Source organism: Pagrus major, chromosome 17 (assembly GCF_040436345.1).
Source record: "Pagrus major chromosome 17, Pma_NU_1.0".
NCBI lineage: Eukaryota > Metazoa > Chordata > Actinopteri > Spariformes > Sparidae > Pagrus > Pagrus major.
The window spans coordinates 6,505,378-6,532,848 of NC_133231.1; the positions used below are offsets into that span (position 1 = coordinate 6,505,378).

Genomic DNA, 27,471 nt, shown 5'->3' on the forward strand with positions numbered 1-27,471 from the left:
AGGGCTAATAGAAAAGACAGAAGGAGGGTTGGTACAGAGTGAAGGGTAAACTATAAAATGGAGGCCCTGGGAAGAGACTTTAACTGGACTATCTGCTGGATCAGTGTTTAAAAACTCAAGGGCAGCACAGAGGGGGTGTCTGTGGAGAGTCTATATTGATTCGTCATGATGACAATTGTCAAAGAGCGCTGTGGTGCTGCTGGAATAAAAGCGGGACTGAAGTGAAAAGGGAGCGAGTCTTCTGGCTCGAGGCTCGGCTGACCTTCCAGCGCTGTGAAGGAGACGAGACCGCAGGGCTGGAAATACTCTCTCTCTATCTCTCTCTCTCTCTCTCTCTCACATGTGCTCTCCTCTGTGCTCGCTCTACCGCCATCTGTGGTGCCTCAGCTCAGCTTGGTGCTTTTACTGCTTATCAGAAACAATATTGCCGGCAGTATTGAACAATATGGAATATACCAACAAACAGACATGTACAGTACAAAATTAAACTCATGATTAACTATATGCTTCGAAACCAATAATATTTAATCATCAATATCTATGATAACCATTAAAGAGAGTTCATCAGCGGATAAACGGTATTGATGCTATTTCGACCCTGTGTGTCCTTGATCTTTCTTCAGCCTCTCTCTCTGTCATTTCTCTTGCACTTTACTTTTTATGTCCTCTCGCTCTCTCTCTCTCACACACACACAGACACACACACATTCTGTCAAAGTGTGTCCTCATCATCTTTTCTCTTTAAAGCATTTCTGTCCTAAGACAGCAGTGCTAAGAGGTAAGAGTCTGTGAGAAATTGTAGAATATGGCAGTTGAGCCATTAATCTACCATAGTGAAGGTTATTATTGGGTTAGTTTAAAGACTTTATGAAATATTCTACATTAAAATGTTAAAATGACTAGAACTCAAACATTTTGAGTTGTTAACCAAAATGTTTTCAACAATGTTCAAACCCAGAGAAATCTATTATTTTATTCAAGGTAAAGAAGCATTTCATTGGGTCGCCTGTCGCTACAACTTCCAGGGAAACATCAGATAATATGACAGAGAGTGAGGAGGGAAGTTGTTGAACGTGACCAAACATAACGTGAATAAAACTTTAATACATAATCTTGTGTGTAAACGTTTCTGCTCGAGTCACATCAGATAGATTTTTATCAGCAATGAAGGTTGTTTAACAAAGAAGATAACAACTCCCAACTATGTCTTTTATTTTCATTATTAACGTTGAGAGACCTTTAGTGGCAGATACATAGTGTACATTTAAAGGGGCTGTTCACCCAAAAACAAAAAGAAACAGATACTTTTGGTTTTATTTGTCTGGGTTTTGAGATTTTTATGCGATCTCTGTCTAAACCCCAACACAATGAAGATGAATGGAACTTTGTGGTGCTAACAACATCGAAAAATTATCTTCAAAAAACTTACAAAACGATAAACTGTTTCTGTAAAGAAATGTTGCAAAGGAATTTATAATGTAATATATAACTGCAGAGAGTACCAAAAATATAATTCCATTTACCTCCATTGTATTGTTGTGAAGTCAGAATTATCAGAGACAAATACTTCAAAACTTGGGCACATAAAATCAAAAATATCTTTATTATAAGATACCACTAGAAGTAAAAGATATTAAAATTAAAATATGCCTCTTGTAGTTTGGGTGAACCAAATGCACAAAAGACACACAAACAGACATATGTAATGCAGTGAATACCCCTTTAATAGATAACTACTATACTATAACTGCCAACAATTCTGCATTATTACACTGTACTCGGAGAAATGTCGTCTTATACATAAACACAGAAAAACACACAAAAATACAAACACACTTACACTGCTGTCCCTCCTACCCCACCTGGCTTCATGCTGCCATGCCCACAAGGAGTGTGTGTGTGTCTGTGTGTGTGTGTGTGTGTGTGTGTGTGTGTGTGTGTGTGTGTGTGTGTGTGTGTGTGTGTGTGTGTGTGTTCCTGCGTGTGTTTGTGTGTGTTCCTGTGTGTGTGTGTGGCAGGGTGGCAGCGGTCTTTGAGCAGAGATATCTCTGATTCCCAGAGGACTTTGACACTCAAGCTGACTGTGACTAGTGTTGCTGTAGGAATATAATGGCACTATTTAGCCTGCAGCACTGTGGCTACACACACACACACACACACACACACACACACACACACACACACACACACACACACACGTACACACCACACACACACTCACACACAAACACCCGCACACACAGCCATACTTGCTGTCCATGACTGACAGATCATATATTTACCATCATCATCCCCGGTGCTTCTTCTGAAGTCACTCCTGCTCCTCCTCTCTCTCGTCTCCCCAACAAACTAAACACACACACAGTGACAAACTGCTGATGGAATAACCAGCAGATAATGTTCGATCAGCGTGCAGCCAATAGAAAATATTGACATTATCCCAATCACTTCTTCTTCTTCTTCTTCTTCTTCATCTTCTACCTTGATGGATAGGTTGCAGTTCGTGTTGTTATATATTTACTGAAGAAATGATGATTACTAATCCAGTTGTCTGTTTGAAGGCTACAACTAGAATTAGATCTGATTATGTACACTTGAATATGTTTTATTATTGTTGATGAGTGTAATGGTCTGAAATACAGTCTCTAGTTGGTGGCTTTTCCACCCTCTCAAAAAAATAACCTTCTTGTGAAAAAACACAGAATGTTTGTCATGGTTGTTTTAAACATTGTGTTATGTAAAGATATTGAATGTCACCCTGTAAAAAATCTGCTAACCGCTGTAGTGCAGAGATATCAGTATCATTATATCAGTTTAACATATATTGGCTGACTTTAAAAAAAAAAAGGGTAATCAAAGGCTTCTGTACAACAAAGTTGAAGCTGAGCTGAAACTTGTGTGCACCACTGCACCCATTATAATGATAATAACAATGTGTTTCATTGTCAGGAAATAAAAAAGAGAAAAAAGTTATTTCCTTCTGGCCATGTAAACACATGTTTTATAATTTATTCCATTAACTGGTTGTTATGTTCTACTTGGACTGTAGCGCAGGTGTAGTGGGTGTTAGTGCGGGTGGTTAGAGTGTACTAACTTCTGACTTACTAATTGCAATTGGGGGTGGAACTTGTTACACAGCTCTGTCCACTATTTGTAATCCACGCGGAAATTGAGACAACTCAAAATATGGTAAATGGAACGCAGATCTTTCAGCCCTTAATATGTTATTTTAACAGGGTCATATTAGTTTGATTCCTAAATGCAGTTTTATTACTTATAAAAGTAATAAGAAAATGTAATGCATCACTCATAAGTACCACTCACTGCTGGTAAACAAGACGTCTCCACACTTTAACAGCATATAAAGTCGCTTCACAAACTCACACACAGCATCAAGTTTGTCAGAAACACTGTCAGAGCTCCGGTAGTTGCTACAGTGGAAACAAACTCACACGCACACACTCACAAACGTGCACTTTCAGCCACAAACACACACACACTCTCTCACTCACTCTGGCCCAAGGTGGATTTCTAGAGGTGCATATATTTGCATACATCTGCATGTTTAATGAGTTTTGGGAGATCAAGCGATCCGTGCGGCCCTTTGTGGGTATTTCTTTCTCTTTTTTTTCTTTGTGTGTGTGTGTGCTGGTGTGTGTGTGTGTGTGTGGAGGGGGGGTGGGTCTCCATGTAAATATCACCCACTGTGTGTTGGCACCCGTCACAGATGGTCGGGGGCGAGGGCACCCTGTGGGCACAGGATACCTATTTCTGTTTGTCTGCGTGCTTTGTGAGGCACAGAGAGGGTGACTCCTGCATGTGTGTGTGTGTGTGTGTGTGTGTGTTTGTAGTTTGCAATGTATGTGTCTTTTACTATGTGCACCAGTGTGTTCTTGCATATGTGTTTAACTGTGTGTCTGTTGCAGAATGTTTGTTCGTGTGTGTGTGTGTGTTGGTGTATGTGTGTGAACTGTAAAAACTGCATGAATGTGTAAGTGTTACCTGAGTGTACATGCGTGTGTTTGTAAATCACTACATATTTGCGCAGCGTGTGTGTGCGCGTGTGTATACAATTAAAACATTCGTGTTCGTGCAGCTCTGTGTGTGTTTGGCTGAATGCGGTATCCTGTGTGTGTTTGTTCAGTTGTTTGTGTTTGAGCCGGCTGCAGTGTGTGTGCTCGCCTAAGTGTGTGTGTGTGTGTCTCCCAGCATGCAGTGTGGCCGTGATGGCCCTGTTTTGGATGATTGATGTGTTGGAGAGAGCAGCAAGGAGCTCAGGTTGGGCCAGAGCCTCAGTCTGACACACGCTGCTTCCCTGCTGCTTTACATATGTAGACGCAGCAAGACTCCTCCTCCCCTCCCATCTGACTCTGCCCCCGCTCCAACACAGCCAACACTCACAGGTTCCCTGTTTTGGGCTTCATTTTGAAGCTTCTGGTTATTCCGCTAAAGTAAAATGAGTTCTGTTTTCTTTTCTAGCAACTTCCTGTTTCACATTTTACCCATCATAGTCGCCCACACTGTAAATAGTTTTGGGCTCTTCCAGCTTAAAAATGTAAATTCAACTGCTATAAATGACTTAACTTTTAATGAATTAGCTCAAAGTCTGCTTTTAAGTCTTCTTTTTTGTGAGACCAAATTTGAAGTTAATTGAACTTCAGACAACATGTTCAATAACCTTAAGATACTAAGTTGAATCGACAAACTGTTCAGTCACACTGACGAATATTACAAACAAATTTATTTTCCTTTCATATTTTTTCAGTTTGAAGAGTCAGTTCTGCAGTTCACACAAAAGCTGCAGCTGCTCCTATTGGAGCTTCACTACTTTTGCCAGCATTTGGAACAAAGATTAATATGTGAAATCATTCAGACCTTTTCAAGTGTGAAGGTGTGTGAGGAGGTAAAAAATGAATTCAGTATTAACCTTTATCATGGTTAGCAGTGTTTTCATTATTGTGAAAACAAAGAACCCTGACTTGACTAAAGGGGGGAGCCAGGAGAGTTTTAACTCTCAAACAATGAATGCAAGTCTGCTAATATGCTGATCATGTCACTGTAGAAACTTAATTTAATGAGTTACAGTACTGAACTGAACTTATCATTTCAAGTCAAAAGACTTCAAGTCAGAAGAACTTGTGTTTATAAGTTTGAAGTGGTCTCAAAATGAAAACTAGAAATTTGAAGTTTGATTACATCGAAATAAATATGTCTGACTTTATACAGTGCAGTAAAATCACAGTGTGAGGTGCAGGGGTTCAAGTAGTAACACTAATTTATTAAGTCTTTAATATTAATACATTTTGCCTCTTATCTTATAGCCATGCAGTTGTAACTATGTAAGTGAGTCTGGTAGGTGGAGGGTTGTGTTTTAATGAAACATTCAAACACAATTTCACACATGTATGATTGTTGTGACACTGGAGATTGTGATTGCTAATACATTCTTTTCCACCCTCACAAAAGTTACATTTTCGAGAAAACACAAACATTATGTTAATTTTACTCCAAACATATACAGTAAGTGTCATGTGTAAAGAAAATCAGAACAAAACATCACAACACATGACCGCTGCAGTGTAGAGATGTCAGTATTATTATCAACTTGTCAAGTTAACACATATCCCTCCTGGGCGGAGGGAGTTAAGATTAGCGTTGGGCATCACAATTTCTCGTTTTGGTCAAAAATGTTAAAAGACAATGTGCAGCATTTACCTCAATATGTTTTAAAATGTAATAATGTATTATTATTTCAGCAAAATAAAAAACGATAAATGACATGTCAACACATTTTGACTAACATCTCTTGTATCAAATCTTTTGTAATATTCCCAAATACATGTTTACGTTGTTGAAAGTCAATATTAATTTAATTCTTAAGAGTTTAAGCTCTTAAATGTGAAGTTATTGATAATATTTGTCATGTAAAATGATGGAAAGCTGAACCTAAATACATTTGATCAGTTCTTTGAAAGGAATCATATCTTATAAGAAAATTCAATACTGCTATCATATTCATTAAAATGCTGTTGAAACCTGATTAAGTCTAACTCAGGAAAAAAATAATTAGGGCAGGAATTCTTGTTTATACAATATTGGTAGAAACAAAATTAGACTAATTAACTAATTGGTTGCATTCCTTTTAGCTGCTTCAGTTAGAGGGTCCTGCTATTGCGCATGTTGACTCACTGTCAAGCTTACTGGTCAGCATTCTTAGTAAAACTTGTGCTTTTCTTGCTACTACAAGTCACCACAGCTGAACAACCCTCATCTTTAAAACAATCAGCACTCAGCACTTAACTTAAGTGTGTTAGGTTAGAGACAATCTTACTGCCTCATTACTAAATATGCATAATGTATTGAAATAACTCAAAAACAGAGCCTTATTTTAATGTTGCCTTGATGTCAGACGACTTGTTGTTGGAAAGTTACAGGCTCATTCTGGGGTCCTGTACACCCAACTGCCCTGTTAGAGCTGCTCAGTTTCCACCAGTAGAGGACTGTGGTGGTACAGGGCAGCAGCTAACAGTGTGGAGCTGATCATTCTGAAAACTTAGGACATATGAGAGACATTTTCAAGATTCAAGAGAGCTTTAGTGGCGTTGTATTGTCATCAAACTTTCATGTCAAGTCTTTTTTTGTCTCCTGTCTTTTTGTCTTTCTCACTGATGTTCTCTGCTACTTACTGGCTGCATTTGTCCCATCATTCTCCTCTCTGTTTGCCTCCCTCTGTATCACTATCTCTTTCTGAACTTCTTTCTCTTCTCAGGCTCATCCTCTATCGCTGGGTCTCACTTTCCTCTCCCAGACACTCACTCGTTTCGATATCCTGCCATCTCTCACCCATCACTAATCCCTCTACCTCTCTTTTTTTTCTCTATATATTTTCTCTCTCTGGCTTTGAAATCCTTCCCCTCTCCCCTCTGTTCCTTCTGCTCCTGCTAATCCTTTCATTTTCTTTGTCTCTCTTTTGTCTAAAAGTCAGTTTAATTTCTCCTTCCTTCATGCCCTGGTTTTGTCTCTGCTTGTAGCTCTCACTCTTTTTTATTCCACTGTAGTTAAAAATCATCTTTGTCGTGCCAGCAGATCCAACTGCTTTATTTCTTCTTAATTTTTGGTCATTGAACAGCAACTGGTGCCCAATTTATATGAAGATGGCTGACATCATCACCAAACATGACAACATGAAATTTGACTGCTACATAAAATTATACTGTTCGTAAAGTTATGGTATCCAAAAAAAAAGTATTTATAGATTTCATGGACTCATGGACTTGTGTCAGGAGGGTGAACTAATGTCAAAAATTAACTTCAGTTCAATTAGAAACCCAAAATATTTGACTCATGAAGTTTCCAAGCGACAGCGGGGTCGCAGCTCCTCAGAGAGCCGCGTCGACCCAGTAGAAAGGCATGCTGGGAGGCTGGCAGGCATGCGAGGCGTATCGATCCACCTGTAGCATCCAGCTGTTTGTTTACCAACAACAAATCAATGCAGCGCTCGGCTGGAGGCCACCATGCCTGGCCTCTGGTCTGCTGGGAGCACTCACACATACACTCATACACATATATAGCACACACACACACACACACACAGACTGTTTATATGGAGTGAAGTCTTGGACCAGGATTAAAGAGGTATTTGTTGGGTATGGTTTGACATAGTTGTTTGCATATATCTATAAACCAAAAAATAAAATGGGACAAGCAGCAGAAGATATCGAATGTACTTACTGTTACATCCAATTTTATTAATTTATTGATATGATATAAACTAAAGTTTACCCAGAGATTTGGGCAACTATAACTCTGTTGTACTTGGACGGTCTAATTAATTGTTTACAGTTGTGATCGTCTGTCTGCTGGTCTGCAGTTCCAAATGCACCTTTAGGCTTGGGTTGGATATCTTTCCGAGTACTAAGTCAAAAAACTCAAGTGAAAGTCACAAGTCATTGATGTTAAATTCAAAGCTGAGGAAGTCTCTTATTTTCTTTACAGTCTAGTCTAGTACAAAATCATCAAATTCATGACTTGAGACAAACTTGAGTCTAAGTCGAGTCAAACTACATGACGGAATGAAAATGAGCGTGCTGATTGCTCATGTTATCCCGTGTAATGTGTCATAGTGAAGACAAACAACACAGCACCTGGGAAGCCCACCTTCATCCGAGCAGTTTTGTTTGCCTTCTCTTGCCTAGTTTGACAGTTTCTATGATATGTTCTGTGACACTGACCAATAACAGCACAGAGCGCTCTTCAAGTACAACTGTAAACACACCAAAGCAAAAAAGGATGCCAGGTCAGCAGTGAAGTTGGTCACTGACACCTCCTCTCTGATCGCCATTATACCAAATGCTGGTTTTGAAAGATGGGAAGCTATGCTTGTTTTGTTTCATTAATTTATTTGTTCCTTTTATATATATATGGACATACCCCAGTATTTATAGCTGAATGTACAGTAGTTTGCCATGCCTGTCCCCAGATGACCCTTTGTAAAAACATCCAAAACGGATAAAATTAACTTACAAAACAGCATTAAATTAGCATAATGACAAGCGCCTCATCATTCATGGAGAAATGACTGATCTCTCTTTAAAGGTTTTTTAACTTGAGTTTAAAATGATCCCATACATACGTTCTACATAGGTGCACCTCAAGTTACTGAGCCAGTGACTCTAAGCAGGCCCACCATCTGCGCAGCCTGGTTATTTAGGCATTTGAGCATGAGTTTAATATTACCAAATGTATTGAAAAGATCGAAACTTAACATTTAGTTTCTGAAAAATATAGTGGTGATGATGAAATCTCACTGGCTTCCTCTCTGCCGAAGTGTTTTTTTGCCAAACAATGTATTAAGAGGTTTGATTGTTGTAGAAACTGATTGGGACCAAGACAGTTCATGGAATGTAAATCACTATGTGCAACGTATGATCATAAACTGTCACGAGTCCATGTGTATGAGTTTGCTTTATCAACCTTGCTCAGAGGCTGCGTCCTCGCTGCAGCGACCGTGTTCAAATCCAACCTGTAGCCCATTGCTGCATGTCACCCCACCTCTCACTCATCCCATCTGCTCTCTTTCTCAAGCTGTCCTGTTAAATTTATCCATAAAAGGCACAAGAAATGAATTCTCAAATATCATGTGTTCTAATCTCTGCTTAAAGTATTCAAGATTTCTGAAATCACTGCTATAAAGCTTTTGCAACCCATCCGTCTGCTTCTGGTATGTGCAGTATGTCATTGCTTCACGACTGTTTCTTTATGAATCTTTACAAGTTAGGATATATATATATATATGTTCCAAAAATATATATATACATATATATGTATATACATGTATATACATACATATATACATGTATATACATACATATATATATATATATATAATGTAGCGATGTTATTTTAGATCACACTACCTTGCTCGGCATGACCCGCCCTACTCTGCCTCTGATTGGCTACATCCTGCCCATAAAGTAATGCGCATGTGCAACTCGAAGATTTAACAGGGGCGAGATGTCTCACTCAAGTGTTCAGGACACAGCATGTAAAGGGGTGCTGCAGCAATGCACCATATGAGAAAAATTATGTGTTTTTTGAAGATTAAAGTATGTAAACCTATTCTACCCCCAAATAACAGTATAAACCCGAAAATTATCTTAACATGACGTCTTTAAACAAATAATAAATTGTTCCCTGCTTTTTCCCCATGAATTCAGTCCAAACTAGTAGATTTGGATGTTTGAGTAATATTAGATGCAGGAAGAAAGTTTTCTACATGAATCAGTGGTGTTTGGTGATGTGATGCCCTCGCTGATGTTTTTGTTTCCAGGTGACTGACCGCAAAGGAACTGTGGGGAGCTGTATGAGGCCGAACAACGAGGAGGCATCCGGAGCCTTGCTCAGTGTTACACTCATCCTCTACGGCACCTACCACCCACACAGGACCACGCACGGTATGTGATAGTGTCAACCACTCGCACTGCTTTGAGCACATGCAATCTGAGGTGAGAATGGAGGCAGGGCTACTGTGGAGGTTTGACACATGCTCTCAGTGTACTTTTGAAAAATGACACCCACTGTTAGCCAAATTAATCAATGCATCAGTTAGGTTCAAAGCAGAAAATGAAAAAATAAACAAGTATTATCAAGGAGAAATTTGAAACGTTCTGTTCCGATTACTCCAAGTTTTCCTCAAGTGCTACCCTTCCACTCCCACCACCACCTGCCATCTCTGCTGCTTTGGCTGAGTCGGTGCAGTCAGAAGAAGTCAGTCGGGCCACTGACCACGGGGACTGTGATGTGTAATTACAGCATGACCCCTGGCTGCCCCTCCCCAATCCCACCCCCACCCCCACCTCCACGGTGTGTGTCAGCTCCCCCGGTGCCCATGACCTCCTTACACACACACACACACGCACACATACACACCTTGTTAGCCACACCGGCACGAAGCCACAGCACTGTCCTCCGTGTCCCTGTCGGGGGTTTTGGGGTTTTTAGATTCACTGAGGCATGCTGGGAAAGAGACACTGAACTCAGACGTTCCTGTTGATCTTTGTCAACAGGGGTTCCCTTCAGTGGAAAAGGTCCTGAATATCATGGACTTTTGAAAGATAGTCGGGAAAAGTCAAGGACCTTAATAAATTCACTGTTCAAGTTAGGAAATTTAAACTTTTTCGCTCCTTATCTACATTAAAACCTGCATTTATTCCAACTTTATTCAAATCAAATGTTTTTACTCCATCTCGGTTTTGGAAACCTGAAAAGAGATGGAAAAGTCGTGGAATTTACCTGAGGGCCACAGTGGGAACCCTTTCTATCTGTGTGTCTGAGTGTGTGTGTGTGGAGTGTGTGTGCCTTGCTCTGTTGCTCTCGTCTCTTTCTGTCAAGATGCTGATCTCTCTGTTGAGAAATCAATGGCTCTCCCCCTCCTCCTCTCCCTCTCACTCCATCCATCCATGTATCCCTCCCCGTGCTCCTGGATCTAACCCAAGTTCAAGCTGTTAGTCAATCTGCTGTCCACACACACACACACACACACACACACACACACACACACACACACACAGACTACTCATTCACAGGTTTGCGCAGTGTTGCTATTCCTCAGTCTTTTCCTCAATGACATCATTCTGTAGTAGTTTGCCACCTCTTAACTTCACCCAGTGATATGCTGTGTGCAGAATATATGTGATATGTTATATTAATATATGTTAAATAATGCTTACGTTTGAGAAATACAATTATTTGTTTTTACAGAGACTTAGATGAGTAGATCATTACCTCTCTAATGTCTGTACGCTAAATATTTAGCGATAGCCAGGGGGTAATTAGCTTAGCTTAGCAGAAAACTCGAATAAGGGGAAAGTTTTTGTATTGAATGAACAGACAGATGTAATGTATTAATAAGTGAGCTACCTTTGAACTTAACAAAGCCAGCTGTTATGCTATGCTAAGCTAAGCTAACCGTCTCCTAGCTCTAGCTTTATATTTACCATATAGATATGAGAATAATTATTTATCAGTTTTCTTGGCAATAAAGTAAAAATGCATTAATGTGTAAAAAATTGTACTCAATGTAATGAGACAAGACATCGTGTTGTTTTTAGTTCATATTTCTCCAGATTTATCCACTTACACTACCTGAAAAAAGTATGTACTGTATAAATGTGTATAATATGTCACCCGAACATAATACCCATGTTGTATGAAGATCTTCTGGGGGAGGCTTTCCACCAGACTTTGTAAACTGGTTGCAAGAATTTGCACTAGTGAGGTTGGCCACTGATGTGATTGACTTGGTAGGTGTTAAGGGGTTCAGATTCATCCCAAACATGTTGGGTGAGGTTGAGGTCAGGGCTGTGTGCAGGTCAGTCAAGTTCTTCTGAGAAAAACATTTCTTTGTGGTGCTTGCTTTGTGCATCAAGGCATTGTCATATTAAAATAGGAAAGAGCCTTTCATTAACTGTTGCCTCAAAGTTGGAGGGACACTACTACATGCTATCATAGTACTGCATAAACTGTATGTATTTTCTGCCACTAGGGGTCTCGCAATTTAAACAATGAAAACAAAAGGCTTAGTTGACAGACCCAGTCAGAAATGTTCACGGATGAGGTAATGCATTAAAGTTTTATTCCTCACGTTCGCTGACTTCCTTCCTCACTGACTGTTGTATCATTGGTCGTTTACCCAGAAGTAATTAGCAACAGGCGACCAAATGAAACATATTTTTAGCCTGGATAAAATTCCCGATTTCTCCGTACACAACTCAATAAAAATATAGAACTAAGTTCTAGTCCCTTTAAGACATTTTAATGAGATGTTACATATTATATCTTTAATTGGAACTGAAGGGCCAAGAACAAACCATGAAAAACAGCCCAAGAACAAAAGTACTAAAATAGTTTGTGTAAAAGTGTGTCCACATATCTTGTAGGCCATATTGTGTATGGTGTTATTCAAGATTACTTATCATTTAGCTTTAGAACTGATACAGGTTGTGATCCTAATGGCCTGTTAACCTGAACACAGTGTATGTTAACATTTTAGCATCGGGCCTGTGAGTTTGCACTGGGATTGTGAGAAAATCACAGTCCCTTTCCAGACAGTTTTGGTAATACTGTTATATTATTGTAGAGCATGGACACTTTCCAGTGGGAGCAGTTTTAGCTGTGTATACCTAGCTAAAAGTTATGCAGTCTACATCAGCGCACACTGAATCATACCTTATGTTAATGAGGGTAGACAAAATATCAGGAAAACTTCTGTGTGTAATGTAATGCAGATTAACAACACCAAACTGCATCCTCCAACATGATCATGCAGTTTAAACTAAGTGTATATGAGTGTGTTTGCGATCTGTGGGTTGTGCAGGTTAAGCCGGATGACTGGGTTTTGCCTTACTTCTGATGCACTAATATGTACTAAATAATGTCATTGCACTAATGCAAAGTGCAATGACATTATTTAGTTAAAACTAACTGTTGAACAGAGGCTGGTGATGAGTTCATGCAGCAGTGCCAACAGGAGATCAGATGTATAACATCATGTGATATCTACGTAGAATTTAAACTGAAAAAGCATCTTTTGTGTGAAAACCAAAAGTGCGAGCAGGTTATTGGTAATTTGAGAGTAAAAAGCACCAAAATTTCAGAAGGTATAAAGATATAAAGGGCCAGATAGAAAAATGACAGAGAAAGGTATGTGCCAAAGTAGTTTTTAAACCGTCCATCTGTGTTTAGATTCATTTTGTTATTACAATCAGATGTCCTTCCTTTGTCCATTTGTCACTCTTTCCAGTACTTTTATCATTTGTCATAACACATGCTAAAGAGCTTGTTATATAAGGGCTGACGGTTGATGATATGATATCAGTGATCTCATTACTTATCAATGAGTTGAATTCCACCAAACCCTGATGCATTCCTTTAAATTAAATCCCAGCTGACCTACTTACAGATATAATTTTCAGCTTTCAGACAGATTTAAACATTTATAACACTCACATAAATGTACTTATGCACACCCTATGCAGCTAACTGCATTTACAGGACAGGAACTGTGATACAGCTGTTACTTATACTGTAGTGGACATATAAATGAAATTGTTTCTAGAGCTACAGTCATTCAGCAGTCCACTTGAATTGTTCTCTGCCAAACATCCAGCTCTTTCATGCCAGCTAGCCAGCAGATACCACACGGCGAGCTTTACAATCATGGTGTGTAGGATGAAGCTACGGGTGTCTTTTGTGATCCAGCCTCGCCTGTGTGTGTCTGCGCACGTTCCTCCGCCTCTGTATGCGCGCTTGCCCCTGTGTGTGTGTTTGTTTGGTGGCTGTGCGGCAAGTGAAGGTAAATTGCTGTGATTATGTGGCAGTAATTGAACAGGGATGGTGTGTTTAATTGAGTTGTTGTTTCCTGATGTTTCTCTGTAGTAGCAGGAGCCGCCGCGCTGACAGGTGCCTCGTCTCGCCTCGCCGAGATGTGGGTTTTTTATACATATATATATATATATATATGTATACCCTCACGTAGGCTTTGTTGTGTCTTTTTTAGCCGCGTTTCTGTGTGTTTTGGTTTAATGTTGTTTGTTTGGCTGAAGGATGTGTGTGGGTTTTCTGTTTCAGCAGAGGGAAGCGTGGGGTTGGTGAGATGGTTCTGTGAGCTCTGACAAGTTCTATACATAATGTTTAGAAGGATGTATAGTTTTAAAAGTATGTATGTGTGTCCACCTGTCCGTCAAAGTGTGTATGTGTATGCATGCTTACGTGTGAGTGTGTGCGTTTGTTTGTTTGTTTGTTTGTTTGTTTTTGTATGGTGTTTGTGTGAGAAAGACACTGTCCCTGAATCCTTGTGTATCTTATATCTTTGAGTGTGTACACAGAATGTATGTGTATGTGTTTACTTGTATGTACTCTTTATCAAAAAAATGCGTTTTTGTGTGTGTGTGTGTGTGTGTGTGTGTGTGTGTGTGTGTGTGTGTGTGTGTGTGTGTGTGTGTGTGTGAGTGTGTGTGAGTGCGTGCGTGCGTGCGTGCGTGTGAGTGTGCGTGCGTGCGTGCGTGCATGTGGCTCTATCTGATCTGCCTTCTGGGCTCTATGGCCCAAATCAAATGGTTGGAAACATCAATTTCACCATCCCGTCTCCTCCTCCCCCCTTCCCTCTCCTCCTCTCTCCTTGTACATTTTCTCCTCTCTTCTTGCTCCCCCCAGCTCCTCTCCTCCTTCTCTCCTCCCCTCCTCGGTGCCTTACTCTCTGCGGAGGTGTGATTACGTTCCTCCTCTGAGCACCAGTGATCTAAGGGGTTCAGTGTGAGTGTGTCCGTATGTGTGCATCTGTGTGTGTGTTTGGTGACTGGTTGGTGATCTGAGCAGCCCGGCTCTGCGCATTGTGCGGCGCAATTCACGGACGACGTCTCCAGATGAATGCCTCCATTCACAATTACAGCCTCTCCATTAGCTGCAGCCCTCGCCGCCTTGTTGTTGTCTTTTCTTCTTCTCTGCAAAAAAAAAAAAAAGCAATTAAAGCAGGACAAAAACAAGCTAGAACACAAGCGGTGTACCTGGAAAAAGAAAAAAAAACAGCAAGGGAAGGGGTGTGGGAGTGTGTGTGTGTGTGTGTGTGTGTGTGTGTGTGTGTTTGTGTGGGGGGTGGTGAGTCTTCAGTCAGGGTCCACACTACACACTGTCTCTATTTGAACATTCACGCATGAATGCAATCTCCTCACACAAATACTCAATGTCGGATATTTAATTTTGGTTTTTCTCATGTACTGTAAGTTAATTCTTAAAATAAACAGATTTCCTCACAAGCACAGAGAGTTGAGGGAAACCCTTTAAAGTGAGGACATTTTAGTGCTGCTGCTCTTGAAGGGGCTGGTGTGTGAACACAAAGAGGGAATCGCTGCATTTCCTGTTCAGTCGATTTCCAGTTCATTTGGAATTGACATGTGACAAATTAGAAGGACTGAATGAAAATGGCAAGTGCATTTAATATGGTAAAAAATGTTTTATCACACAGCAAAATGTTTATTTATTCCATTTTGAATTGGACTGGAATTGGACACCCTTTTTATCTAATTATCAAACATGTAAGCTTGGCATGATTTGCCTGTAAAGTGGCAGAATGTTTGTGAAAAAAATGTCCTGAAATACATATTTGTTCACCATCACCGACGATAAGTATTTGACCTGTCTCCTATCCGTGTGTGCAAGCTGCCATCATGATTGAACAGCCACTGTTGGTTTCCCATAAACCTAACAAATGCACTGCTTTATTTTAGTCTTCAAACATTTTATTGTCACTGCTTCACAATAAAATCCACCCAGCCACCCTGTTTTGTCAGTTGAATGGTTTTAAATGTGAAGACGTAGCAGTGGAAAATGTTTGGTTTGAATTAAAAGTAACAAAGTCATAAGACACAATACTTACTTTTAATTAAATACAGATCTGAGGATGATATCAATGCGATAACACTACAGACAATAATGCTGGATTACATGTTGCATCGTTTACCTGTGAATCGTTCATGTGTAGGTGAGCAGTTTGAATGTCGCACAGGAATGGCTTCGACACTTGCAATGAAAACTACCACATAGACAGGACATTACAGAATGTAAATGTATTGAATGGGTACTGCAGAAGAAAAACTGATCCTAAGTAGGAAATGGATGTAATTTCATGAAAACTTGAAGGTAAAAACAAATACAAACAGATTCAAGAATTTGAAGTCAGAAAAAGCGAGCCTAAAATACCTGTTTCTGATTTCTGTTCATTTATTTATTTATTTCTATTACTTTGCTTCAGTAAATGTATTTTGGTAACTCATTTCCATACAGTCTCTGGCAACTTTTCAAACATTTGAAAGAAAAAAATTGACTTGACATTTGGATGGAAATGATGCCACTGACGCACACAGTGCCACGCACCGCTATAACAGTATTCCTATGCTGTCTCTTCTTTTTATGCTTCAGAGGGACCCCTGGAGAGCATTGTGTCCATGGGGTCGCGTCATCCTGTTCCTCAGAGGGGGGTGGACCAGAGGGGCCGTTACCCCCCTCCGGACCTGATTCAATGGATCTACCAAATGGAGAGAGACAGGAAGGTACGGGCTGATGATATCACCGTGCCAGCCAGACGCCAGGTACAGTACTGTACACAGAGCAGGAACACACAAGTTTCACACGTCACACACACCCTGTGATTTACTATTCCAATAAATCACTGGCGCCGCCTAATTTCCTATGGATTTCAATTTCCCCTTGGACATATCTGCATTGATCAACTTCAGGTGTAAGGATGTGCCAGGCGTCGCTCACTGTGACACTGAAGAATGGCTTGCAGATCTCTGCCATACGTGTGTGTGTATATGTGTGTGTGCCTTTGTGTGTGTACGTGTGTGTGTGTGTGTGTGTGTGTGTGTGTGTGTGTGTGTGTGTGTGTGTGTGTGTGTGTGTGTGTAGGGGTACGATAGTGGGATTTGTGCACATGCAGCAATTCTGTTCAACGCGGCTTTAGGATACAAATCCTTGAGTCTGAGTAATAACATCTGAAAATGTCAGAATCGCACAGACAGAGAGTTGAATGGGGACTTGAGATATTGTTATTCTGATCATATCTGCTCGTACACTGAGTCTAGGCCTGATTATGAGGAACAATTAAATATCATTCTGGCTTCCCCAACAGTTGTTACTGCAGACAGAAGAGCAGGGTATAATTCCCCTTTGAAATCAGAGGACATTTTGTGGTCTCCTGAATCATCTTTTCAGCACAGTGTTTGAACTGAAACAAATATCATTCTCTTTAACACTGCATTATCCGCTCGCAGTCATTGAAGCCTGCTTTCTGTGTCCTTTACGCTGCATTATGAGGCCAATTACAGCTCTGACATAAGTGTGCCGCTGGTCGACAGGTAGCTCCGTTTGTGTTGCCCGACATGTCCTTGCAGGGGTACACGGTCCCTGGGCCTGTAGATGAGTTTTGAGCCGGTGTTAGGAGGCGATGACGAGGCCCGACAACGTCTTTACCCCGAGTTCCTCCCCTAGAGGCAGATCTGAATGGATCGTAGAGGCAAGGAGGAGAAATAAATTGGAGAAAAGGATAAATCGATGCTTGGCGGAGAGGCAAACAGACCTTCCAACCCCCGGCCCAGACACACACACACACACACACACTCACTCACTCACACACACATGTACCACGGCGTGGCTTTTTTTCCTTGGGCTGTATTGGATTGGTATGCAGAGCCGAGGAGAGAGACGCTCAGAAAAAGACTTGGCCTACAAATGATGTCCTTTGTTTGATCCACTAGGTTGGGGGGGGTTGGTTGGTGGGTGGATGGGGAGGGTCGTCCCACAGAGACGGTGGAAGGGCTGGGAAACAAACATCTCTGTCTGTGAGCCTCTCTTTCCCTCTCTCTCTCTCCCTCACTAACAGCTTCTCATCTAAGGGAGGAGAGAGAGATCAGCTCCAGGAAAAGCTGGTTGTCATCTGTTTCTGTTGATGACTTAGAGGGCAGACAGGATATGGTGTTGGTGCGTGTGCATGCCATTGCGTGAATATACCAATCTGAAGCTTTCAATCTGAAGGATATTCCTGGTTTATTGCCACTTGGGTCCGATGTTTTGTGTAGTTTTGGTCATCATCTCTATGGGTAATACGTAACACCGTGCTTATTGAGTTAAATGCTGAGATCTGGGGACACTGTGACATCAATAAAAAGAGAAATATCCAAAACTAATGAGGACCAAAACACGAAATATAACGCAAGGATCCGTCAAAAGTCAATTTTTGTATTCTTACCCTAAATTTCTGACTTTTTCTGAGTCTTGTATTCAAGTGTTGTGATTCAGATTGACCGAACTCTCTGGACTTCACAGACTTAAATTCATATTATCAATGCCCATATATTGCTATGTAAGGCAGCTGGTTCCACTCCATTTAATTCACAAAAATGTCATACAAGAGTAAAAAGACATGTTGTTGAAAATTAGCCGAAGAAACAACAACAAACAACGAAAAAAAAGTGGATAATATAAGAAAAAACTGTAAATCTGTGGCTGTCAACACCATGTCATCGCAGAGCATCAATAGAAGGACAGAAATAGAATAGTTTGTCATAGAAGCAAAAGGCCCTGTCCGGCTTTAGAGAGTGTTTGGTTTGTCCTGTCTGGACTACTGTAGAAAATATGGCACTGCAACTTGATGAACGCCATGAAAGAGGACCCACTCCCTCTGTATATATAAAACGATCCTTAGTTTCAGGTGACACTATTACAAATTGATGTGTGTTATTATATTCCATCTCAGTAACTCAGAATTACACAGGATGAATTATAGCAACTTTTCTTTTAACCCCTCACTCTCCATCTAGCACTATCATCAGGTCAAAAATTTGAATTTGTCAAATGCATTATGACCGAACACCTTCAAAACTGATATCATTCCCATCAGCCTCAGCTGTACTTTGTGTTCAGTGCTAATTAACACATTTTTCAATGCTAACGTGCTAAACCTTCACATGGTGAACATATTAAACACAATGCTTACGAAACACCAGCTTGTACGATACAGCCTAACAGAGCAGCTAGCATGGCAGTAGACTACGTCTTGTTTATTTTTATTGATAAGTGTTTTTGGAAACGCATTTAAACTGGTTAACTAAGCCTAAGCCTTAGGGTTACACCCCGCCTTTCTGAAACCCCGCTGTTCCGAAAATAGACTTCCATTCTTCGTAATGGCGGGGTTTCCCATTTTTTCTAAAGACCCCGCTATTACGAAAAGGCTATTGGGGAACCCCTGACCCTAACCCTATTGGGAAGTAATTGGAACTTGAAAGTCGGATTCGGAACAGCGGTGTTTCGGAATGGAAGGCCGTCCCCAAGCCTTAGAAGCTAGCTAGCTAGCTACAGCTTAGCCAAGGAGGACACCATTAATGTTTAGATCACGTGCTGTCACCAGACTGTCATCCTGAGTAGTGTTATAGGCGCGTTTCCTTTCTACACGGTGATACGGTTGGCGGGTGTAGTTTCGTAGAAAGAAAAATATGTATTTTTCTGTTTTGGCGTGAACTGTCCCTTTAAGTCAACAAGTGGAGAAAAGCAGGCTGTGCCACTCATCCAGCAGACCATCGCATCGAAAGTGGTCCTTTCAGAAAGTTCATCAGACCATCTTCAGGCTCAAAACTGATTTTTAAGATGCTATCCAAATCAAGACTTAAGCAAAAACTCCAATTATTTATGCACAGGTTTTTGCTCCATCACCGTTCACCCTGTCTACGATCCGCCACACGATTTCCCTGTTTCGGAGACATCCACTCCTCTCAGCTCCTAACCAGCAACAGCATCCGACGCCATTTATTTTAGCTTGGGAGTTCTCTTTTCGCTCCATGTCTTTTTATAGTTTTGCTGTTCATACTGTACTCCCCGCTGTGCTTCTATTTTCATGAATGCTGTGAGAAATAATTGAAAGCGCCGTGTACGGTGCCGTCTGTTGCAGCGCTCCCACTTCCTCGTGCCTTGTAAATACTGTATCACTGAAACCCCCGCTGTAAGCTGCCGGCTCGGGATTCCTCACAACTCTGAGATGTCAACACTCACTGAAAACTTGAGCCAAGATCAAATCGTAACCAGAGTCTGAACGTCGCTCCTGTGGACAGAGCCAGTTTTTGATTGATTTCAAATTCAGCTGTTTGTCCTTGTCTTTTTCCTTGAGAAAACCGAGTTGAATCAGATTTCCTCTGGCATTTTCTCTGTATTTTTTTTTGCTCTTGACATCCATAAGGAGGGGGAAAATGATGTCAAAGGAGTCACAACCCCTGCTGCAAGTGGTGCTGGTGTGAAGTGCAACAGACGGAGGACCTCAAGGAGTCTTAACAAGAGCAAATCATTTACTACGACATCCATAAATAAATATTAAAATCAGATTAAAGGGCCAGTTCACAGATTTTACACACAAAGTTGAGTTGACTGCACATACGGCTGTATGATGGCATTCTGGAGGAAAACAACCTCTGATGGTGTCATGAGGTTTGGGGGTGGAGATTTTCAAAGATGTGGGTGTTTAACAGAAAGAGGGCTGAATGAAAAGATTTTTTCTTTTTTTTGCATTATGTGAAATGTAGTGACTAGCATTCCTGGACTGAACATCAGAATATCATCCTCTTCTGCTTTAATTTTAACTATCCTTTTAAATGAATATGTATATATATATGTGTATATATATACATATATATACATATATATACATATATATATATATATGTATATATATATATATATATATATATATATATATATATATATATATATATATATATATATATATATATATATATATACACATATATATGTCTCTTGAGAGTTTTCCACCTTAATGCAACTTACAGTACACTTTAAATATAATTACTTCATGATCTACTGTCAACAGGGTGGGATCAATGGTTCTTTACCATCCTCCCTTTTATTTGTCCATGTCATTAAATATCTTTTCCATCACCCAGATTGTGAAGATACCTGGAGACTTGTTGGATAAGCAGTCCCTGAACGAGTCCTTGACATCCTTTATGGCTTTCCAGGTAAGACGCAGCACCACAAGTCTAGATACTGTAGTTAAGTTTCCAACTAATTTTGAATTAATCCGCGTTTCCATCATCTACTGGGGCGAATATTAGAAGTTGGCTCACTGAGAAACAAACCATCACAGAGGAGGAGGACACAATAAGATGTGACAATTAAGAGAACGCCAGTCAGTGGTGGAAAGCAAAGCAGAAGAAATTCTGGAAACATGACATTTATGTTAGAGCCCGACTGGCCAATATGAACCTATGACATATATATATTGTAGGTGTCGGCCTAAATGTTGTTCGATATTGACCGATATGAAAAGTTTTTGTTTTTACAGAACATGAGAACATGAAGCTTCTCCTGCCTCCATCACATATCTTTGTCACAAGTGTTTAATAACCACAACTGAGGGATCGCTGCAAAAAAATGTGTGTACATTGGCCGATATTTCGAAATCAACATTTTTACTCCCTAATATCTGTATTGGCATCGGCCCCAAAAATGATCAGTCAGGCTGTAATTTATGTTTGTTTTACATATGAATTTGCATTCTCCTCATCCCTCCACACAGATCTGATGTTTTTGTCTCTCCAGTTTAGCAGAAGTTTGAGTGATGTTTCAGCCACATGCTTCACGTGCATCAGGATTTATTTCAGTTGTACTTGGGCACATTGTGTTTTAATTGATACACCAACTTTTCCACCTCAGCCAAAGCGTTAAAAAAAATGTTTTGCAGTATTTCTACTTTTTTGTTTTATTTACTGCTTTTCCACAAAGTGTTTTGTTTCTTTTTTTGATTGAAATGTGGAAACGGTGGATGGAAGCACACTTGATTGGATTGTTTCTGGACTGTCTCTTTGTATTTTCAGGAATTATTTGCATGATCAAACACTTGACGCCGAAGGTTACAATTTGGAAGAGATGAAAGGAAACAATGTAATTGTGTGTTTTCATAGGCACGTGGCTTTTAGCCCATTTGGCCACCAGAATGCCTGTTTGTCTTACTGGATGTGTGGCTGATTTTAAATCTGAAACAATTGATTAATTAATTGACTAGTTGATTGACAGATTTTGTTTTTTGTAGAATTAATTAATCCTTTCATCCTGGCCTTATTTTCATGCAAAAATGACAAACATTACACAGTTCCAGCCTCTCAATTGTGAGGATTTGCTGTCCTTCTTTGCTGTCTAGCTAACTGAGTTAGGTTTTGGATTCTTGGTGGGCAAAAACAAGAAATTTTACATCACGTTTGGCTTTTGAAGAATGATGACATGCATTTTTTTATTATTTTCTGACATTTTATGGACGGAACAATTAATCATATAACTGAGAAAAGAATCAGCAGATAAACTGATGTTAAAAGTAATCCTGGTTGCTTTTGCTGTATGTCTCTACATTTATTCCTTCCAGATTAAGTTGTCTCATGTTAAATTAATACTATATCCAACAGTTACATCAGGCAGATGTTGTACAGAAGTCCTCCACAAGGTCAAGACCTTCTGCTCTGGGGCTTCATGAGACCGTCAGGGACAACATGGACAGAGAGAGCGGGTCCTTACCACCACAGACTTTCCAGGGTGTCGCCAGAGATGTGAAGGAGGTGCAACAGTCAGACTCTCCAGATCCAGGAGGAGGAGAAACTGAGAGGCAGGGGAAGGGACGGGGCAGCAGGAAGGGAACTGAAGAAACAAATATGAAGCATGGTTAAATAAAAACTGTTATTTTTCCACAGTGCAGAAAGTCAATTGATCATGAATCAATTCTGTGTCTAGCACTGTGTGGCCTCAGTGTTGGCGCACATTACTTATTGTGGATTCCTAGCTTGGCTTTAAAACTCAATCAGTCTCACAGCCACAGGAACACACACAAACATATAAATCTATCCCCAGAAACAAATAGTTTCAGGAGCAGGTCTCTGCACTCATCTCCCCTCCTCGCCTGCTTTGGGAAGTTGCAAAGGTTAGTGAAAGATATGTTTGTCTTTTTCCACTTCATTGAATCGTGAACTCAGCTCAGTGCAATAAGAAATGGATTACCCATTCATTAAAGGGGCTGTGTCACTCCTCATTGAGTTGGACAAATAGCAAATTAATTTCTAGCCGCCTAATTTCTCTCTGTTCTCCGCTGAATTTCCGATAACGTCAAATTACTGATCACAGCCATGTGAACTCCCTCAACTTTTTATCAATTCATTAAAAATGTGCCACAGCGGAGATGCTACAGACAAAATTCTCTCTCTTATTTCTGCATGCTTCCTTTGCCACCACAACACTGTACACAAACAGAAATCAACTCGAGTGTTTAATTAAAATTAGGATATTAAAAACACCAGAAACCATTACAGAAAGTGCCGGGGAAAGTTACTTTGTTGCCATTTTCAAAACAGCCGGAAACTTTACCAATATGAAACAAAGATGTCAGAGTAATAGCAGTCAAGTGCAGGTCTGAAGGTAGTGGTGTTTTGTAAAGTAGCAGTGGTGTATTGACAGGGCAGTATTGATGTTTCAATTAGAGCAGCGTTACATAGTGCCGCAGCATGGTAACACTGTGCGTCTCCTGCCATCTGCTCTGCCTCCACGTCTGACGAACGAGGCACGTGGGGCTAATCGAGCCGCACATGAGCGATGGGACCGCGAGATCTATCACACACACACACACACGTCCTATACGCACGTCCTTATGCAGAAAAATGGGGGGAAAGGCGAGGGAGAGCTCCTCAGCCCTGCTGTTTAAACAGCCTTCAGAAAAGCCTGTGATTCCTCCCCTTCTCCCTTCACATGTGCCACAGGAGCAGCCAGCAGGTTATTTCTCTGACAAGGAAACAGGCAAACACACCAGATGCACGAGTTAAAATTCTTCAAAAGCTCATCTGACGCAAAGACAAAAAAGGGAACGGCTTCTGCCAGGTTTTCTCGTGCTGGGACGGTCTGAAATAACAGTGTGCATTATGCCTGGCGTTATTGGCTGCCAAACCACACGAATCAAAGACCTCATTGTGTGGATTACCTCGTTAATCTGTTGATGCCATTGAGTAGTATTGCAGGTGTTAGTGTGCCAGGTTTTTTTTTTCCTCTCTCTCTCTCTCTCTCTCTTCTCTTATTGGGGAGGTGTAGCGTTAGGTTGGTAATCTGCTTTAAATGCTTTCTGGGGAATGAGACACGCTGAAGCCCAGCCAAGAGAACTGTGCTATCATGAAGAGCTTTCTCTTAATACAGCACACAGAGGGGACTGACAGACTGAGGCTGCCGCGCTCATGCCAACGGGGACAAGCTAGCGAGCTACACGCCCCACGCCACTTGTTGAAATATATGACTGTATGAATAATGAAAGAGGAAGAGGGAAGTGATATTGCTAAAGCAGTCCCACAATGACATCCATCACAGGAATGCCTCATTGCTCTTCGTCTTCTGTTTCCTCCTGCGAAAAACTCCCAAGTTGTGTCTCTTTGGAGGAGCTAACCAAAGCTCGGCTCTGTGTGCCCGCCTGAGCTGATTTAGAGGTGAACTCCTACAGCAGAAAGAGAGAGAAAGATGAAGAGACAGACAGAGAGAAAGACAGAGGGGAAAGGGACAGAAAGAGAGGTAATCCTCCCTTTTTTCTGCTCCCCAGGGTGGTCTCTTCATCCAGGGCCTCAAAGAGGGACAGAATACACCTCCCCGCTACAATGGAGGGGACCCACAGGGGCTGTTGCTATCTGAGTGTGTATGTGTGTGTGTGTGTGTGTGTGGTGGGGGTGCAGCTTTAAGCAGGCCTTTGAGTGGCCTAATTGCATTGGAATACAGCAGTCTGAGAGCTGGCTCAGATCACGGCGGGCTGCTGGAGGGGTTAGCGCCCGCACCTCGACAGCCACACTCAGCAAAAGAGCCCCGGCACAATGCACACAATTAATGCTCTCCCTCTCGTTAACTCTCTCCCCACTTTTTGTCCTCTCCTACTTTTCTCTCATTCTCCTCCTTCTCACCCCATATCTTACTCTCTCTCCTCTCCCCCACCTTCCCCCACCCCCCTCTCCCTGCCCAGTATGTAGTCACTCACCCACTGTATTAATCCTCCCATACAGCCTGTCAATCTCCCTCTCTTTGATGCACACAACAATTACAGTAAGGATGAAAGGCGTGGGTCGGCTCTCGTTATGTAAGACTTGAAACGAGCCTTAGCGAGAATTATTGATATCTGAACAGCTAATCTGAAATAAAACCTCGACAACATGACATCTCTGTTATTGCTTTTGCAACAATTGATCTGAGCTTGATTAAAAAGTATTGAATGTTTCGCCGTTTACTGTATATATTCCACAGTGTAACAATACAAGTTACATTGTTAGAACTCAGGATATCTTTTATTTCGAGGATACAGTCTTATGAAGATTGGTTCAGTTCTTCTGATCTCTTGACTTCGTATCTGGTCTGATATGAACCAAACATGTGAAAGTGGCAGCTGATAGCAGCAAAGCCAAGAAATCTCCATTTAGTCATGATTGTTCCCTGAAGGTGAGACTGTAATAAACCAGTTATGCTCCGACAGGGACTATTTTGTGTCTTTGTGGCACTAAATACAAAATTGTAAACATCTTAGTGAATTATATCTCCTATTACAATGGTCCAGATCTCATTACAGTATTCAATAGGGTCATATCCATTGTTAGAGATGAAACTATTAGTAGATCAACAGAAAACATATCCGCAACAATAGCAATAATTCAATAATAGTTTGAGTAATTTTTTTAAGTAAACAAAAAAACAGTGTCAAACATTCTCTGACTGAAGCTTCTGTGTTAATCATCTCGACATGTTTAGGTTCGGGGCTGTTCGTTAAAACAAAACAAGCAATTGAAAGATCCCCTCCAGACGTGTTTTAAAACATAAAAATGTGTGCTTGGAATAATAATTTATACAAAACAGCATTGAATTACCTTGTTAAGATTATTAAAAACTTTACCTTTACCTTTCCTCCTTCTCCATCATTGCAACAATACTGAACCTATGAATATGCAAACTAAAAAGTTTAGCTAATCGACACAAGACTTGTCCTACTTCTCTGAATAGCCACATCACTTCTGTAAAGTTGCATATTGGACCGTGATTGGCTTACAAACTAGTTGTGATGTCACGTCCACGTGTTAAACTGAGATTTAAGGTGAGCTCAGGGAAACTTTCCTCATTCAGCTTCAAACCCTGCTGCTCATATGTCCTTCTGCTCAAACAGCCAAATGAAGTGACAATGAGCAAAATACATTTGTGACTGCAGGGGGACTTTATCTGGGGTTCTGAGAAATTGTGATTGGCAATGTCGTCTGGTTAGAGGATAAAAATAATAATTAGTTGCAGCCTTACAGTCATTTTGCGATGGTTTTTGGAGAGCATCTAAAAGTTATTAAACATGGATAGGGCTGCAAGTAACGATTATTTTCACACTCAATCGATTAATCATTTAGCCTATGAAACATTTTTTAAAATGTGAAAAATGCTCATCACCATTCACCAGAGCCCAAAGTGATGTCTTCAAATTTGCTTCTTTGTCCAACCAACAGTCTAAAACCCAAGACTCTTCATTTACTGTCATAAATGAAAAAGAAAAGCAGCTAAATCCTCACATTTAAGGAAGCTGGAATCTGCAAATGTTTGACATTTTTGATTGAAAAACTTCACTTTTCAATATTTTTCAAAAAAGTTAGCAAGTAATTTTCCTTCAAACGATGAATAGACTAAGTGTTGCAGCTCTACACAAGGACTACCTCTGAGTTACTGTATCTTCCTCCTACAGTGGACAGTTTATTTTATGGGCTAATATAGTCAGCCATACAGACACATCCCAGCCTCTCTCCCTCCAGGTTGGACTGTCCTCGTCTTTAAATGGGACTCAGTGAAGTGTGTGTGTGTGTGTGTGTGTGTGTGTGTGTGTGTGTGTGTGTGGAACAATCAATGAGTTTAAAAACATATCATATTTAACCAGCCCGTCCTCTGATTTTCTTTATTACGCGAGCCGTGTCTTAATAAAATCTAATTATTTCCGCTTGCAGGACGCTTTCTGGTGAGAAATTGGCAGAGGGATGTGAGCTGATGTATGGGGAGACAGTCGCCTAATTAGAGCATTAGAAATTGAATCTTTACAGCACACGGGTCATATAATTATCCTACTGTTAATTTAACGCTTACATTCTCTGCTGTTCATTTTTATTCCCTTAAATGTAGTTTGGCAGCGGCCCTCGGTGCTCAGCACTGTGTTTTTACTGTAGGAGAGGAGGCGGCGTGGCCCCTAACACTGGCCCCTCGGAGTGATTGAATAACTGAGGACCCTGCAGTCCAAATAACAAGGCTCGCATCATTTATGCATTGTTAAGCCATGTAATTGAAACGAGCCATAGTTTGCATATTACACCATTAAAATAATGTGCTTTGCGTTTCTCC

General features: G+C 40.7%; 1 protein-coding gene across 1 annotated transcript in view; it reads left to right on the top strand.

Annotated features, from left to right (window-relative positions):
* LOC141012037 (neuroendocrine convertase 1-like) overlaps positions 1-22,772 on the top strand; it is a 146,425-nt gene extending 123,653 nt beyond the window's left edge. The window contains exons 13-16 of the mRNA XM_073485419.1: positions 9,830-9,953; positions 16,474-16,643; positions 21,000-21,074; positions 22,515-22,772. Of these exons, the coding sequence (XP_073341520.1) occupies positions 9,830-9,953; positions 16,474-16,643; positions 21,000-21,074; positions 22,515-22,772 (627 nt within the window). The remainder of the gene's footprint in view (positions 1-9,829; positions 9,954-16,473; positions 16,644-20,999; positions 21,075-22,514) is intronic.
* Positions 22,773-27,471: the final 4,699 nt, after the last annotated feature.